This window comes from Chiloscyllium plagiosum, unplaced genomic scaffold (assembly GCF_037043375.1).
Source record: "Chiloscyllium plagiosum isolate Xiang-an unplaced genomic scaffold, Cpla_swu_hap1 HiC_scaffold_18, whole genome shotgun sequence".
Classification (NCBI taxonomy): domain Eukaryota; kingdom Metazoa; phylum Chordata; class Chondrichthyes; order Orectolobiformes; family Hemiscylliidae; genus Chiloscyllium; species Chiloscyllium plagiosum.
This window is the reverse complement of record NW_028270156.1, coordinates 53,203,672-53,222,000: the sequence shown is the minus strand read 5'-3', so window position 1 is coordinate 53,222,000 and position 18,329 is coordinate 53,203,672. Positions and strand designations below refer to the sequence as shown.

Here is an 18,329-nt window from a genome sequence, read left to right as displayed (position 1 = left end):
CTCTGTGCAGCAAACCTGAAAGACTAGTTTTGTTTCTGATCCCTATCTCAAGAGTGCTGAGACCATTTGCAGCAGCAATACCACCATTTCGGTTTGATTAATTCCCCACATACTAGGAATTGCATTTGATATGTTCCTGATCTGTCAGTCTCTGTGTCATACTTGGGTAGTTAAAAATAAGTGAAAGTATTTCAGATCATTGTTTAATTCTTAAGTGGAGTTGTGTTTTTCATCTACAAAACAACTTGAGCTTAATAACTGGAATGGAGGAACATTCAGACTCTCTTGTAATCATTGTATTATAGAATGAGTCATTCTCATGTTGCTATTGTTTAGTTCACAGTGATTGATTCAAACGATCTTTGGCAGAGTTCAGGTAATTGATTACTTGCCAGCCTTCTTATTTCTGAAAGGGAAGGCTCCCCAGTTCTTTTCCACGAGTCCTAACCTATTTGTACTTCTCAAAAGCTATTTGGATTGCTCTCCTTGGATTTGTGATATGACTGCAGCAGACTAGGAACTGTTTAGTTTGAGACAGCAGCATTTGAAGACAAACATTTGGATTCATGTCCCTTATCGCTGTTACTGCCTGTAATCAGAGATTTGAAACTGGCTGTTTATGGTACATTCACTGAGAGGAGGTAAGTAACTCTGTTATAGCCTGCATCTGTGGCACTCCATTAAAGTTCAGGTTTTATTTGAGGTCTACCTTCATCCCTCAGCCACAGCTTTGCATTTCAGTTCTTGGCATATTCAGGTGAAATTAAGGCTTGTTCCCTCTCTTGTTCTCTTGCAGAAACTTGTGAGGCAGAATTTTCCCCGTTGGCGAAAAATTAAGTGGTTTAATAGAGCAATTAGCTATAAAGTAAAATCAGTTCCTTACAGCCAACCGAGAGACAGATTTCCATCTGACCAGTCTGGTCTTGATCTAGGCCCAGTTTCCAGAAGTAGACAATAATTTATTCCATTAGCACCCACTCCCAAGTTATAATTCTTTACTGTGGAAGGCTTTTCAAACAGATCATTCTGGTCTCTCCATTGCACACAATCAGGAGGATGAGATTGGTAATCTTCCCCCAGTACTCTTTTTTTTGGAAACCAGCTATTAGAATGTGCTAAAGAGGATCACAGGGTCACCTCTCTTTTGCTGACTCTTGCTCTTTTAACAGGTGTATAGTCCATATAGTCCACAGTGCTGCGGTGAATTGTAGGTTGTAAATTGTGTGGTGTCCCAAAACTCTAACAATATATATATAATGTTCAAAGTTTGGGAGAAGATTTGTAGCTCGGGTGCTCATTGTTGTGGTTCTGTTCGCCGAGCTGCAAGACAAATTCCCAGCTCGGCGAACAGAACCACAACATATATATAATGTCTGCAACATGTACACCCTATGGAGTCAAGGATATTAACAAGGGACATGTGAAATATCTGAGAACTTTAACTCGGGATATTCCATGGATTCTTGTTGTTAATTTGCAGGACTGCCTATCCAACAGTACTGGATTAACAGAAATTTCCTCCGATTAGACATTGAGATGAACAAATCCATTGACTTTGGGTCCCCCCACTAAATTCCATTCCCTTCCTACCGACTCCATCCTGCTTTCTGGCAATGGTCTAAGGTTAAATCAGACTGTTTGTAACCTTGGTTGCATATTTCGCCCTAGGTGAGATTTTATCCACTAATTTTGCCATCTCTGAGCCCACCTATTTCTCCTTCGTGACATCGCTATTTGTCTGGCTCTCTTTTCTCTTAAGACACTTTTTCTTTAAGCCTACCTCTTCATCCAAACTTGGCCACCTGACCTAAAATCAGCTCATGTGGTTTAGCGTTTGAGTTTGCTTTATAATATTCTTGTAAAGTTGCTTGGGAACTTTATGTTAAAGGCAATTTGTTGTTTTCAGGATGAATTCAGCTATACCATGTAATGCAAAATCTCCAAGCCCTATTGGAAACATTTTGTCACCCTATCTCTCTTTTGAGCAGTTTCTTACTGCTCAGTAATAAGCAATATCATTATACTGCTTATTACTAAGCAGGATAATGAATGAGTTAGTAGATTGAGTGATACATTGCATTATCATTTATTTGATGAATATTTAATATAAGCATATATTTATTGGATATAAGTATCCTTTCTTACTATAAAAGATCATGCTTATTTGAATCTGTAAATCTTAATTCTATTCATTATGCATATGTAAACTTTAGCATAAATTGGCATTGAGGTGTGACATTTTATTTTATTGAAAGAAGCTGCAACAATGGCTGGTATGGGAGATGAAATGCTACTCTGAAGTTGAGATTAGATCTATTTTTGAGGTAAAGGAAATGGAGCTTTACTTTGCATGTATTATGTCTTGTAATTGTGGAATCTTGGTGGTACAACATAAAGGGAACCTTACTCTGCATCTAATCATGCTGTATCTGCCCTGAGACAGAATGAATATGATAATGAAAAAAAGGACAATGGAGCAATGCAACTTCGTAGCAATGCAGTGAGTGGCAGAAATTCTCCTTTCCATCCATCGTGACTCTCCTTTGTATAAATAGCACAGCCTATAAGAGAACCAAATGTTGTTCTAGTTTGCTGTAGGCATGTTCTGCATGTTCCAGTATATTGAATTAAATATTCAACTTTCATTCTGAGATTGAAGTGCAAACATTGGTGAAAACTCTATGTTGTTTTCAGAAAAAAAGTTGCTGAAATTATCCACTCTGGAATCCATTCAAAGCTATGCTTCGTAACAAGCCTTCTTTCTTTCATCTTCTTGATGATTTTGCTATTTAAAGTAATTCTGATGTGCACTAGACATTTTTTTCTTTGATTTCACACTCAACAGCCAGAACAGATTTCATATGAGAAGGACTCGATTCTCAGTGAACTAGAACTTCAACTTCAGTAGGGCAGTAGATGAAAAAATGACCATTGAAGAAAGGAGACATCTCTTTTCTCACTCATTTTAGAGACTGAATACTAGAGGAGTACAAAAACAGGTATCACTTGAGACTGGTATTAAGACAGTGTGGGAGAGTGGCATAAAATGATGGCCATCAAAATTGGCATTGGCAGCCAATTTAATTTAGCTTGTGAGAAATTAAAACTGATTGGAACTCTCAGGTTTAGGTGTCACTGTGAAATATGAATGAGTTGAATGCAAAGGGAAAATAAGAGCCTCTATGGACTGGCATTACTCCAAGTTTTTATTTATACGCCTCAGGCATGAAAGCTGTGGGAGCAATTAACTTAAACAACTTGACAGTCGAAAGCTTTGCACTACTATGTAAATTTTTGGATAGAAAAAATAAAACATCAACACAAACTGTTGGCAAAAACCTCTTTAAGTAGCCAGTGAATCTGTGTGTTAACCATTCTGAGTGGAAGAAGGTTAAATGATGTTTTTGTTTGGTTCCATGGTTTTGTAAGTGCATGAAATCATATGACGTTCCCCCAAGCCGGTACTGAAACTTTAGATTGCACAGACAGCTGACAAGCAGCAGGCTGCCTTGTGCTTCCTGTGAAGGTAATCTTGGTACATAGAGGACTTGAGCAGTCAGCAATTTCTCATTGAGGTGAAGGACAATGATATCCCTGGAAAAAAAAACAGCTGAAGGGAGCTGAAGAAAGACTGAAATGGTGAATATTTACTGTTCTGAGGACTTGTGTTCTGTGTCAGCCTGCAGCATTATTATTAAATGATGGCTCCTAATAGGCAATGCTGGAGAGCTTTGTATTGTTCCTCCCACCCTCCCCGCACCCGCACCCCCCCCTACCCCCCCCACCACCACCGCCTCCTTAAATCTTGAAAGTGCCTCAGAACATTGAATTATTGGATTACAGTTACACAGATGTGACCACTTTGCGATAATGACCCCATATATGTTTAATGGCAGAATTGACTATTGTCAAGATCAAGATGGGTCATATCTCATCCTTGACAGGGTGACTGGATCGTGATCACAAACTGTAGTTATTTTGGCATTTCTTTCCTCTTAGCCCAATAGTGAGGAGTTTATAGAGCTCTAACCACTGCCCAGGTTGAGATCAGCACACCTTAAGATTGGATTGGAAGTGTTAGATTGTGAACAATTTTGGTTGTGCTTTCTCAAGACTCTCCGATGGAGGCGCAAAGTCAGAAAAAAATGCTAGTAAGTCAGAAAGGAGTTGTTAAGTATCACAAAGTATGGGCTTTACAAATCTACAGAGTTCAGATGGAGGGAAGATTGATGGGGTAAGATGTTCCACAATCTGAGGACCTAGCAATGAATGAATTCTAAAAGGAGACAGAGTGATAACTCTCTATTTTCAGCACAACAAGGAAGAGGGGTGAATTGGATGGTATATTTGCAGCTCAGGAAGAACACAAGCAGGGAGTTTAATGTGGTAATGACCATAGTAGTACCTACAAGGTAAAGACTAGATAGGTTGCAGAAAATGTTCTTAGCATTAGCCAAAAAAAAGGCTAGTATTTAACTATACAGATTTCAATATCACGACTGACTGACTGACTGTGTCTTTCTCTCTCTTTTTCTTATCATCTTTAGGTTAAAAACGAGGGACCCAAGTTAGTGCCTTTCTTTAAGGCCACATGTGTATATTTTGTCCTCTGGCTGCCAACCTCGAGCCCATCGTGGTTCAGTGCACTGATTAAATGCCTGCCAATCTTCTGTCTCTGGGTATTCTTGCTGGCACATGGAATCAACTTTCTGGGGACACGCTCCAATGCAAGGAAGATCTTGGCAGGCCTGATTTTTTCTGCTCTGGGAGATGCTTTTCTTATATGGCAAGAACAAGGATATTTTGTTCATGGTGAGTGGATCTGATGTGCATTGTTATAATCCGTGCCACACGTGCTGCAGTTGAGTATTGAATCAATGAAACTTTTTCTCCTTGGCTATTTTCTAGAATTTGTGGTACTGTGTCAAGGGTAATATCTCCATGCTTGCATTGGTGGTATGAGATTCCCCTGTGCTGGTACTGAAGATGTGAGGTCCTAGCATCTACAGTATACAGATTCTGAGATCCTAGTATCTCTGTACTGATGCTGTGAGATGCTGGTGCTACTATATTGGTGGGGTGAAGTCCTGGTTCCAGTACTAATGATATGATCTCTCAAGATAAGATAATTAGAATAGGACTAGGTCATTCAGCACTTGTAGCTTTCAGCAAAATAATGGCTTGTGCTATTGTAACCCTAACTCCACTTTCCTGCCTGCATAATCTTATAATTTTCCTGCCCTTATAATCTTGATTCTTTTCAACTGGGTTTTGAATTTATCCAATGATACTACCTCCATTGCTGTCTGGGAAAGATAATTTAAAAATTTAATGATCATCTGAGAGAAGAAATTTATTGTTATCTCAGTCTTAAATAGAGACTTGATGTTTCTAAACTGTATTCCCTAATGCAGTTGTCTGTATGTTCGCCGAGCTGTGAATTTAGTCTGCAGATGTCTCGTCTCTAACCTAGGTGACAACCTCAGTGCTGTGGAACCTCCTGTGAAGTGCTGCTGTACTGTCGGTTGGAATTTATTTGGTTTCGTTCCCAGTGCTTCCGGTTGCTGGTTCCAGTTGTTCATTGCAGTGAATGGAATATTGGCTCTAGGCCAATATGTTTATTGATGGACTCTGTCGATGAGTGCCAACTTCTTGGAATTCTCTGGCTGTCCTCTGTTTCGCTTGTCCCATTATTATTGTGTTGTGCGTAGAAGCTTAGTGCTGATCTACAGACTCCATCAGTAAACACATTGACCTGGACCCAAGATGCCGACTACTGCAATGAGCAATCAGAAGCAGCGGGAATGAAACCAAATAAGTTCCAACCGACATAGTACAGCAGCACTTCACAGGAGGCTCCAAGCACTGAGGATGTCACCTAGAAAGGGAACAAAACGCCTACAAACCAGATTCACAGCTCTGCGAACATATTCACAACAACTGCAACTAGCACCTGCGCTACAAATCTTTACACACACCTCTCATTCCTAATTCTAGATTTTGTCTATCAAACCTCCTCAGTATCTTGAATATTTCAATAAAACGAGATGTTACCTTTCTAAACTCCAATGAAAATAGACTCAAACGACTTAACCTTTCCTCATAAAACTACGCCTTCATCCCGGGAATTAGTCTAGTGAACCTTTTTTGAATGTCTTTCAATGCAAGCATATCTCTCATTAAGTTAGGAGAGGAAAACTGTACAAGTGCTCTAAATGTGCCATGCGTCGTTCTAGCAAGACTTACCAACTTTTAGAATCCAATTTCTTAACCATAATTTTTCTTTCACAAAGCCATTATGACTCAGCCTGATAATATAATGATGGTTCAGATTTCCTACTAATTTCTTAGAAATGGATTCCAGCATTTTCCAAAATCATATTTTGGACTAACTGACCTTTAGTTTGCTGTATACCAAGCTGTTTCCATCCTTCCCTCAATACAAATGTTACATTTGCAATGTTTAAATGTGCTGGATATAATGGTTGTATTCTTCTACTCTCTCAGCAGATGCTTTTTTTAAAATTGAAGAATGCAGGCTATGAGGTCTAAGGGACAGGATAACATTTTGTCTCACAACTTCTTCCTGTATTTCTTTCTCAAATGATGAATGTTTTAAGATTGCACTGTTGGTTTTCTACTCTTGAGATGATTTTTGTGTCTTTCACTGTCAAACCAAGTGCAAGTACTTGGTCAAATTCTCATAAATTTAGCTTTCCTTTTTTTTTTTATAGATATTTTCTAATCAACGCAACTTTAGAACAAGTTGGACTTGAACCTGGGCCTTCTGGCTCAGTGATAGGAACACTACCTTTGTGCTGCACGAGCCCTCGTATATACTTGTAGAAATTTCTACCATCTGGTTTTGTATTTCTTGCTAGTCATCACTCACTCTTTTATTCAGTTTTTTACTTTATTCTTAGCTGGCTGTAATATTCTAATGTTCACACTATTGTATGCCTTTTCTTCCAATTTTATATGCTTTAATGTTTTTTATATTGCTCATCTTTTACATGAAGTCTTTTTTTCAATGGAATTTATCTTTGTTAAGATTTATGAAATGTCTCCTAAAATGCCTTCTACTGCTTCTTTGTCTTACTATATGTTCCGTCTATTCTAACCACATCTGTCTTCATACCTTTTGCTAATTACCTCTTCTTTATATATTTAAGACATTAGTTTCAGAACCAAGATTCTCTCCATCAAAAGCAATGTGAAATTTTATTATAATCATATTTGCCTTGAGGTTCCCGTACTGATGTTATAGATTCATTTATGGCATAGATAGAAGCCATTTCACCCACCAGGTTACTGTTAGCTCCCCATTTAGTTGATCGCATTTCTCTGGATAGCCAGGTGGAAGATCCTGAGGTAAGCAATCAGCAGCACTAAGGAGTGGGTGAGCAGAGGACCCTGACAGTCAGTAGCACCTAGTGAAGCAGGTGACCCCGTAGAACAAAACAGACATTTTGAAAGAATTACTGAGCAATGGCATCACATGAAACCTGTAGGGTGATTGGCTAGTGAGTGATTGTGTAAGTAGGAGAGTGTGTAAGTAGCTGGACATGATATAATTCCATGTTTTTAACAAAATTACTAAGAAGTAAAGATCTGTTTTATTACTAAATTACATTTTTACAGTAAGTGGTAAGGTAAATAACATTAAATGTATTAAATGTTTTACAAATAAAATTAAAAAATAATAATTAACCTTTCTCTGGAAGAATAGACCCATGGGAAAACAGTAGAGTGGAGGATAAATATGCCTGGTTTGAATAAACATATCAAACTACGATATTGCTGATTGATTGTTGAGTAATTGTGTTTAAATGCTGAAATGGAGAAAAACTTAATTTTTTTTAAACAACATGTAGTTATCTAGTTTGTGGTTATTTAAGAGACTCTAGAATAGAAGTGTGAATTTAGCAATTTTATTATTTATTTTATTCAGAAGTGATAAAATTTGTTAGATTCTGAGGTTTAAGTTAGTACTGTAAATGGTAGTGAAAAGAGACATTAATGTATTTAATAATTAATTACTTATTTAAGGCCCAAAGTTAACAGGGCAAGTAGTGCATTGTAATTGCAACGTTTAGGAACTCATGGACCTCAGCTTTGGCTCAGAGTTTGATTTGGGCGCCAAACTATAGATATTGTACAGCACGGTAGGAGAAAACTACTTTATTCCAAGAAGTGGTCACAATCGTTAGGGTCTTTGTTCCCTGAGGGTGTGACTGTGTGTGAGGCATATAGGAGGACAGGCTTGCAGAAGTGTCAGCTTTTGTAATTGTTCAACAGGTTTGAGGTTCTTTCAGTTGTTTGAATGGAAATGAGGGTCACAGGGTGGATTAGCTAACTGACTGTGGCACCGTAATATAGGAAACCATTCAAGTGGGGGTAAACAAAGGTGAATGTATTGGTAGTAAGGACAGTATCATGATGGGGGGTTGACAATACAGGGAAGAGTGAAAGTTCAGAAGGCTATGTTGCTGCCTGGTGCCAAATTCCAGGCTGAAGAGGAACTTGTTTTGGGACAGAGAGAATACAGTCATCCTGGTCATGAACCAATAGCAGGCTTGACGAGGAAAGATTACAATGTAGTTATTATGAGGAGCAAGGCACTACATTAAGGGGACCTCAAAAGTAGTTATATCTTGAAATTGATGCAGGGCAAACGAGATTAGAAAAATGAATATGATGCTCAAAGACTGATGTGGGGAAAAATGGGTTCTGGTTTCTGGGGCATTAGCACCAATTCTGAGGGGAATTGAGGGCTGTATGTTTGGGATGGTTTACTCCGAAACAATACTTCCACTAATGTTTTAGTGACTCTCATTATGACTCAAGTAGGGTGGATTTATTTTTCTTGTATTTATTGAAAAAAATCTTTTCTTTTTTATACGGAAAAAAACACAAACCAAAAAAAAACAAAGGTATTAAACTACGAAGATAGAGAAAAGTGGGAATATCGCACTATTGTGTTATATTACAATAACGTTAACAATAAACTGCCTACTATTCTCCTGGTTGTAGTCGACTCTTATTTACTTAACTTAAACTAAACTAACACAAACTTAAATTAAATAGAATAGCATTAAATTAAATTTCAATCCACCGAAATTAAATTACACGACATTGTACTATATTACATTTACTCCACTCGCCACACTTCCACCAAGGCTGCCATCCATGGGGGCAACAGTGATTATACCCGTATTTACTGGGCCTCCCCAACCCCCTGCCCCGGGGCCCTGGACCGCCACATACGGCCCTCGTAGCTATACAAAGGCCCTTATCAATACCGCCGACAAATCCATGTCTATGTAATTTAGAAAGGGCCGCCATTTCTTCTAAAATTTCTCCATTCCATGGTGCACCATACTTGTCAGGTAATCCTGAGGCTCATGCTCTATCACAAGTCTGCACCCATCGTACAAGACCTGGTGACTTTTCTGCTAACCAATTCATTAGGATGTATTTCCTCGAACAGTATGTCAGAATATTGAATAATCTCCTCCTAAGCTCGTCCAAAGAGGGAAGATTCAGTAGTCCTAAGAGGAGGGACACTGATCCTCCCGAGCTTTCATTCCCAAAATCCCCTCCAGTTCACTCACTATAGTCCCCCAATACCCACTGATCTTGTAACAGGACCAGAGGCAATGTGTAAGGGTGCCAACACTGTTTTTACATTTGGGACATTTTGGGGAAGATTCTTTCTTAAACTTTGCTCGTCTCTCTAGCACTATATGGGCCCTATGGAGGATCTCCAATTGCATTGCTTGTGCCCTATTGCATATTGAAATCTTCTTTACATTTCCCCCATATATCCTCCCACATTTCTGACGTGATTTCTTCCTCTAACTCCAGATTCCAAATCTCATAGAGTCTCTCCATATCCCCTTAGGCATTCCCTCTTTGCAGATGATACAAGATGCTAACTGAGAGAGTGCCCCACATCAGAGTACTCTTCGTTCTATATCAGATTTGTAGGGCAGGGTCAAGAGCATGGTTTTCTTCTGTATATAGTCTCTCACTTGGAAATAAGTAGGGAGGATTTTAAACTAAATAGTGGGGGCAAGGGATCACATTTTGGACAATGTGATAAATCAAAAAATAAGAGGGCAATTGGGAAATCACAAAGTATGTGACAATAAGACATAAAGAGTATAAAGGCAACAGATAAGGCAAGAGGCTACAAAAGTAGTAAAAGGACAAAAGTAAAGTTTCTGCATCTAAATACATGTATCACTTAAAACATATGAATTGATAGTCCAGTTGACAATAAAGAAGTATGATTCAAATAGCCTTTACAGAGATGTAGTGGCAGGATGACGTAGGTTAAGAGATGAATGTTGAAGGGTTAATGACATTTAGGAAGCTGGAAAAGGTGGAGGTGTGGATCTGTTAATTATGGTTTACATAATCGAGAGGGGTGACATAAATTCAGGACACTTCTATGAGAAGTAGTTTGGATGGAGATGAGAAACCATGTAAGCAAGAAGTCACGTGGGGAAGATGTTCAGGTTCCTTTAGTAATAATGACATGGTAAGATGGAGTACAAAGGAGGAAATTATGTGAAAGTGACAAAGGTACAGCATGAGGATTTTAATCTACAAGTAGACTTGAAAAATCAGGTGGACAAAAGTAGAATGAGGAAGTTAGCGAATGTATTTTGGAGGCAACCAGACAGCAGACTATACTAACCTGATATTGTACATTGTGACAGGTTTAATTAATTACTTTGCAGGGAACAGGGACCATAATATGATTGACTTTTACATTTGGTTAGAGGGAGAGAAAAAAAGGGTCAAAGCTTAGTATTTTAAACTTAGATAATGTCAACTATGAGTGCGTAAACGCAGAGCTAGTTAAAGTGAGCAGGCAAATTTAATTAAAGGATAGGTCAATTGAGATTCAAGGGCAGACGTTTATGGGGATGCTTCAGAAAGTACAGAATGGGAAAATTCTAACAAGAAAGAAAAAATCCAGTGAGAGGACTGTGCTTAATTAAAAGTTAAAGGTAGTATTCAACTGAAAGAGAAAGCATATAATTGTGCAAGGATGGGTGGTAGGTCAGAAGATTGGACACGATATTTTTAAAAAAAAGTAAAGAATAAACAAAAAAAGACAAAAATTAAAATGAGTGAAAGCTAGCTAGAAACATAAAAAGAGGTTTTATGTATTTCTATAAATATTTTTTTAAAAAGTTAGTGAGAACCTGTCCTATAGAAAGTGAGCCTGGGAAATTAGAAAGGAAAATTAAGGAAATGGCTAATCCATTACCAGGTATTTTGCATCAGTTTCCATTCTACACATTGCAAATAACAAATTAGAACAGAAAATGCTATAAATGAAGCAATGTAAAGGTAGGAGGTACTCAAGATGATCAAAATCACTAGGGAAGCGCTGATCAAAGTATTGGACTTTCAGGTTGATACATCTCTGGGTTCTGATGGACTTCACCCTAGAGTCTTCAATAAAAACATTGTATTGAGTCAGTTGATGCATAGGATTTAATATTCCAAAATTCCCTAGATTTGGGGAAGGTTTCAGTAATTTGAAAAATAGTGAAAGGAACTCCTGTATTCAAAAAAGGAGAGAGATAGGAGGTGAGAAATTACAGATCAGTTAACTTAACATCTACCTTAGGCGAAACATTAGAAGTTATTATTAACGATGTTATAGTAGGGTGCTGAGAAATTTCAAGGTAATCAGGCATTGACAACTTGGTTAATCATGATTTCTCTTTTACAACCAATTTATTGGAGTTCCTTAAGAAAATAACAGCTGCTATACATAAATGGAATTTATGTACTTGTATTTCCAGGAGGAATTTGATAACATGCATGTCAAAGATTATTATGAAAATAAGAGCTTATGGTGTATATTGCATAAATAGAAGATTGGCTGGTAACAAGAAACAGAGCACAGGAATAAAATGATGATTTTCTGGTTGGCAAGTTATAACGAGTGGTATACCACAAGGATCAGTGCTGTGCCCTCAATCATTTAGAATTTATATTAATGATTTGAAAATACTGAATGTATTTTTCAGTATTTACTGATGATTTGCCTATAAAGATAGGTAGGAAAGTAAGTTGTAAAGGGGACATAACAAGACTAAATTGGGATATAGATAGGTTAATTGCATCAGCAAAGATCTAGCAAATTGAGAATAAAATGGGAAAATGTAAATTGTCCATTCTAGCAGGAAAAATAGGAAAACACTTAGTTAAGGAGAGAGATTGCAAACATTTGAGACTATGTTCTAGTGCATAGATTGAAATTCAGTTGGGAATTGAATACAAATTAGTGAAGTTATGCTTTAGTCATACAGGGTATGATTGAGACTACCTCTGAAGTACTGTGCACAGCATTGGTGTCTTTATTTAAGGAAAGATGCCATTGCATTCAAAGCAATTCAGAGAAGGTTTACTGGAGTGATATCTAGAATGGGTGGGTCGTTTTATGAGAGGATTGGACAGGCTAGGCTCTATCTAATAAATAACTTTGTTTATTTTTGCCAAAATAACAGAAAAGGTTGGTGAAGGGAATGTTGTGGATGTTGTGTATATGGATTTTAAGAAATCATTTGACAAGTATCACAAAAAGACCTAACAAGATTTATGTTTAGATCGTTTACATTTACATTATTAGGATTAGCATCTCAGCTGATCATACTTGGTTAGTTAGCTCTATCCATATAAATGTTGGCAAAATATGGATATCTATGATATTGATGCAGTTAAATCAGAAAATTAAAGTGATTTACAAAATTGAGACTTTGGACGGTCAGTATTCAATTCGAAAAAAAGAATTAGCTTAAGGACAGAAGGCAGTAAGTCATGGCGATGGTGTTGTTTTTCAGCCTGTGTGATGTCAGCAGTGGTGCAACTGTAAACAGTGGAGAATATCAAAAGGAAATTGAATGATCACTTTAAAGAAGTCAACTTCCAAGGCAACAAGGCATGTGGGAGTTGGGAGCAACAATAGGCCACTCATTCCCTGCTTCCCTCATTCAGTAAGATCATAGCTGATCTGATTATTCCAATGTTCATTCCATGTTCCCATCTACCTCCTGATAACCTTTTACCCCTTGCTCACCAAGAATCTATCTACCTCTGCTTTAAAAATATTCCAGGTTAGTCAAAGTTCAGTCTAGGATTCATAATTGAAAAAATAATCAACTATTAATAACAGAAGAGAATTGAGGAAGAGAGCACATCTGGGATACCAGATATTGAATTGTATCAGAAATACATGCCAACTTGATCTTTTTTTATCTGGAATGTAAGCACATGCAAGGGGCATTGTAACGATCACCATTCAACTTTTGAAAGCGCTTGTTTACCCAGGATATGTGTGATTCTCCCACCAGACCTGGCAAGTGTGAGGATGGTGTTCTGCCCATATAACCCAATAAAACCATGACATTCAAGTGTGGCAGTTAGCAGGTGGGGTACAAAAGGACAAATGGCAATTTGAACTATTGTTATCAAAGTGTGGAACCCAGTGATGATTGATGGGGATTCTCCAATAAACTCTCCCAACAACTGAATGTCACAACTTATTAAGTAGGAGAGAAAAAAGGAGACTGCTCACAGACCTAAAGTATGTGCTGGCCATTTGCCAACCAGCACATGCTAATCATACATTTACTGACAATGTATTCATTTGTTCAAATTTACATTTGTATATTATGTTACTCTATAGTTTATGGAGTTAAATAGTTGAAGCTTTCAGCCCAGAACCTAGGTGTCCCTCAGTAGTAGAGCAAGACCAGAGTTGCGTGAGTCTATTTTATTACACACTTTTGGATTAAGTGGACCATCTGTTGCCAGATAGCCTGAATATTTAGGCCCGAAACCAGAATGGGCAACCTTTGCAGCCAGGCTAGATGGGACTTTCAGGACGGATCAATATCGGGAAGATGTTGTGAAACTTGAAAGGGTTCAGAAAAGATTTACTAGGATGTTGCCAGGGTTGGAGGATTTGAGCAGTAAGGAAAGGCTGAACAGGCTGGGGCTGTTTTCCCTGGAGTGCCAGAGGCTGAGGGGTGACCTTATAGAGGTTTACAAAATTATGAGGGGCATGGATAGGATAAATAGACAAAGTCTTTTCCCGAGAGTCAGGGAGTCCAGAACTAGAGGACATAGGTTTAGGGTGAGAGGGGAAAGATATAAAAGAGACCTAAGGGGCAACTTTTTCACACAGAGGGTGGTATTTGTATGGAATGAGCTGCCAGAGAATGTGGTGGAGGCTGGTACAATTGCAACATTTAAAAGGCATTTGGATGGGTATAGGAATAGGAAGGGTTTGGAGAGATATGGGCCGGATGCTGGCAGGTGGGACTAGATTGGGTTGGGATGTCTGGTCGGCATGGACAGGTCTGTTTCCATGCTGTACATCTCTATGACTCTGACTCCCACTGACTTTTGACAGAGATTTCCAAAGATTCATACCTTCCGAGAAAGAACTTGTGCTCTCGTTTCTCATAAACGAATTGCTCTTCCTTTTCAACAATGGTCCCTAGTTTTAAGTTCTCCCTCAAGAAGAAACCTCCTTTCCACATCTTCTCAGCATTTACTCTGTCAAGCACCTTAATGTTTCAACGAACTCACCTTTCACTCTCTCAATTCCCAATACGTAGAGTCCCAAACTTTCTCGCCTTTGCTCATAGACATCTCTGCATACCAGAGATCATCCTACTGAACGCTCTCTGAAATACCTCCGATGAAATAACATTGTTCCTTAAATAAGGGAAATCAAAACTGCTCACAGTACTCCAGACTTGGTTTTACTAGTACCTTCTACTTCAAAGTTTGTGAGAAGATTTGTAGCTCGGGTGCTCGTTTTTGTGGTTCTGTTCGCCGAGCTGGGAATTTGTGTTGCAGACGTTTCATCCCCTGTCTAGGTGACATCCTCAGTGCTTGGGAGCCTCCTGTGAAGCGCTTCTGTGATCTTTCCTCCGGCATTTGTAGTGGTTTGAATCTGCCGCTTCCGGTTGTCAGTTCCAGCTGTCCGCTACAGTGGTCAATATATTGGGTCCAGGTCGATGTGCTTATTGATTGAATCTGTGGATGAGTGCCATGCCTCTAGGAATTCCCTGGCTGTTCTCTGTTTGGCTTGTCCTATAATAGTAGTGTTGTCCCAGTCGAATTCATGTTGCTTGTCATCTGCGTGTATGGCTACTAAGGATAGCTGGTCGTGTCTTTTCGTGGCTAGTTGGTGTTCATGGATGCGGATCGTTAGCTGTCTTCCTGTTTGTCCTATGTAGTGTTTTGTGCAGTCCTTGCATGGGATTTTGTACACTACATTGGTTTTGCTCATGCTGGGTATCGGGTCCTTTGTGCTGGTGAGTTGTTGTCTGAGAGTGGCTGTTGGTTTGTGGTCGCAGTAGTCTGGCTGTCAGTTCGGAAATGCTCTTGATGTATGATAGTATGGCTAGACCTTTGGGTTTTGGCATGTCCTCATTCCGTTGTCTTTCCCTTCGGCATCTGTTGATGAAATTGCGGGGGTATCCGTTTTTGGCGAATACATTGTATAGGTGTTCTTCTTCCTCTTTTTGCAGTTCTGGTGTACTGCAGTGTGTTGTGGCCCTTTTGAACAGTGTCTTGATGCAACTTCTTTTGTATGTGTTGGGGTGGTTGCTTTCGTAGTTCAGGACTTGGTCTGTGTATGTGGCTTTCCTGTATACCTTTGTGATGAATTCTCCGTTCGGTGTTCTCTGTACTATCACGTCTAGGAATGGGAGTTGGTTGTCCTTTTCTTCCTCTCTAGTGAATCGGATTCCTGTGAGCGTGGCGTTGATGATCCAGTGTGTGTTCTCTATTTCTGTGTTTTTAATTATTACAAAGGTGTCATCCACATATCCTGACCCAGAGTTGGGGTTGAATTTGTGGTAAGACTGTTTGTTCTAATTTTTGCATTACCGCTTCTGCTATGAGTCCAGAGATGGGTGAGCCCATGGGTGTACCGTTGATTTGTTCATATATTTGGTTGTTGAATGTGAAGTGTGTTGTGAGGCATAGGTCCAGTAGTTTGAGTACCACCTTCTCTTGTAGAAAGACTTCCCTTTTCTTCTCCAATCTGCTTGAAATAGAGGCCACCATTCCATTAGCCATCCTGATTACCTGCTGCACCTGTATTTTATCTTTCTGTTTCAGTACCCTGAAGTCCCTCTGTGTTGCAACTTTATGATGTTTTTCTCCATTTGGGTAATACTCTGTTCTTTTGTTCCCTCTTCCAAAACAAACAACTTCATATTTTCCCACATTATACTCCATTTCCAAACATTTTGCCACCTCATTTAACCTATCAATGTCTCTTTGTATCCCTCTCACAACTTGCCTTTCCACCTATTTTTATGTCTTCTGCAAACTTGGCTTTGTTACATTTGCTTCCTTCCTCCCAAATCATTAATATGTATTGAAAACAGTTGTGCTCCCAGCACTGATCACTGTGGAACCCCACTGGTTACAGCTTTTCAACCTTACACCTTCCTTTCTTGTTTCATCATAAATTTTCTCCGTCTTTTTCCTCATCTTAATTTTAAATGGATGGCCCCTAATTTTTAAAATGCCTCTGCTTGTTTAGCCTCAATTCATGAAGGGAAACAGCCTCTTAGCAACCACCTTGTCAAGTTCCTTCAGGAGCTTGTATATTTAAATAAGATCATTCTTCTGTGCTCTAATGGGTATAAGTCTAACCTGCACAGATTTTCCTTTTATGAGATAACTCCTTCAGTTCAGGATTCAGTCAAGTCAGTCTCTTCTGAACAGTTTCTAATGCTATTGTATCTTTTTAAGAGTAAGGAAACCAAACTGTACTCCAGATATGCTCTATCAAAAGGCAGTGTACAGTTACATCAACACATCCCTATTTTTTATTATTGAAATCCTTTTAAATAAAAACAACGTTGCATTTCCCTTCCTAATCACTTGCTGCACCTGCTACAAACTCTGTGCACAGAGTTTTGTAGTGTTTCCCCATTCAGATTATATAATGCTTTTCAATTTCTCCTACCAAAATGGACAAGTACACATTTTCCCATCTTATATCTCAACTGCCAAATTCCTGCCCCGCACACTAAACCAGTGTATATCCCTTTGTAGTGTCTGTATGTTCATTTCACTTATCTTTGTGTCATCTGCAAATTTACCTACCATACATTTGGTCCCTTCATCCAAGTCATTAATGTAAATTTGAACTGGTTGAGGCTGCAGCACTGATCTCTGTGGCATTTAATCTAAATATTTGCCAGCCCAAAAATGATCCATTTATCCTTGCTCCCATCTGCTTGTTAGCTAACATGCTAATATGTTACACCCTCTTGGTACATCTTGCAAATGCCTAAGTTGCAACTATGGACTGCGTGTATTGCTTAGTTATTCAATATCACAGTAATCCCATTTATAAACTTATAGATTCATACAACACGGAAGCAGACCCTTTGTTCCAAATCGTCCAGGCTGACCAGACATCCCAGTTTGATCTAGTCCCAGCATTTGACCCATACCTCTCTAAACCCTTCCTATTCATATACCAGTTGCTTTTTAAATGTTGTAATTGTACTCACCTCCATCGCTTCCCTTGGCTGCTCATTCCATACACACTCCACCCTCCATGTGAAAAAGTTACCCCTGAGGTCCTTTTTAAATTTTTTCTTCTCACCTTAAACCTTTGTCCTCTCGTTTTAGACTCCCCCCACCCTAGGAAGAATACCGTGGCTATTCACCCTATTCATGGCTCTTATGATTTTATAAACTTCTATAAGGTAACCCTTCAGCCTCTGACGCTCCAGGGAAAAAAAACCCAACCTATTCAGCCTCTCTGTATAATTCAAACCTTCCAGTCGCAGCAATATACTTGTAAAGTTTTTTGAACCTTTTCGAATTTAACAACATCTTTCCTATCAAAGGACAACCAGAATCATATGCAGTATTCTAAAAGTAGCCTCACAAATGACCTCACAAAAGTAGCTGCAACATGACTCGCCAGTCTTTTACTCTGTATTCTGACCAATGAAGGCACACCAAAAACCTTCTTCACCACCTGTCTACCTGTGACTCAACTTTCAAGGAACTATACATCTGCATGCCTAGGTCTTTGTTCAGCAACATTTCCCATGACCCTGCCATTTACTGTATAAGTCCTGCCCTTGTTTGCCATATAAAATGCAGCCCTCACATTTATCTAAATTAAACTCCTTCTGCCATTCCTTGGCCCATTGACCATCTGAACAAGGTCCCCTTGTACTCTCAGATAATCTTCTTCACTATCCACTGCACCACCTAGTTTAGTATCATCTGCAAACGAACTAATCATG

General features: G+C 38.9%; 1 protein-coding gene across 1 annotated transcript in view; it reads left to right on the top strand.

The window, feature by feature from the left end:
* Positions 1-18,329, top strand: part of tmem86a (transmembrane protein 86A) — a 34,262-nt gene that overhangs the window by 5,496 nt on the left and 10,437 nt on the right. Inside the window, exon 2 of the mRNA XM_043706015.2 lies at positions 4,548-4,812. Within this exon, the coding sequence (XP_043561950.1) occupies positions 4,548-4,812 (265 nt within the window). The remainder of the gene's footprint in view (positions 1-4,547; positions 4,813-18,329) is intronic.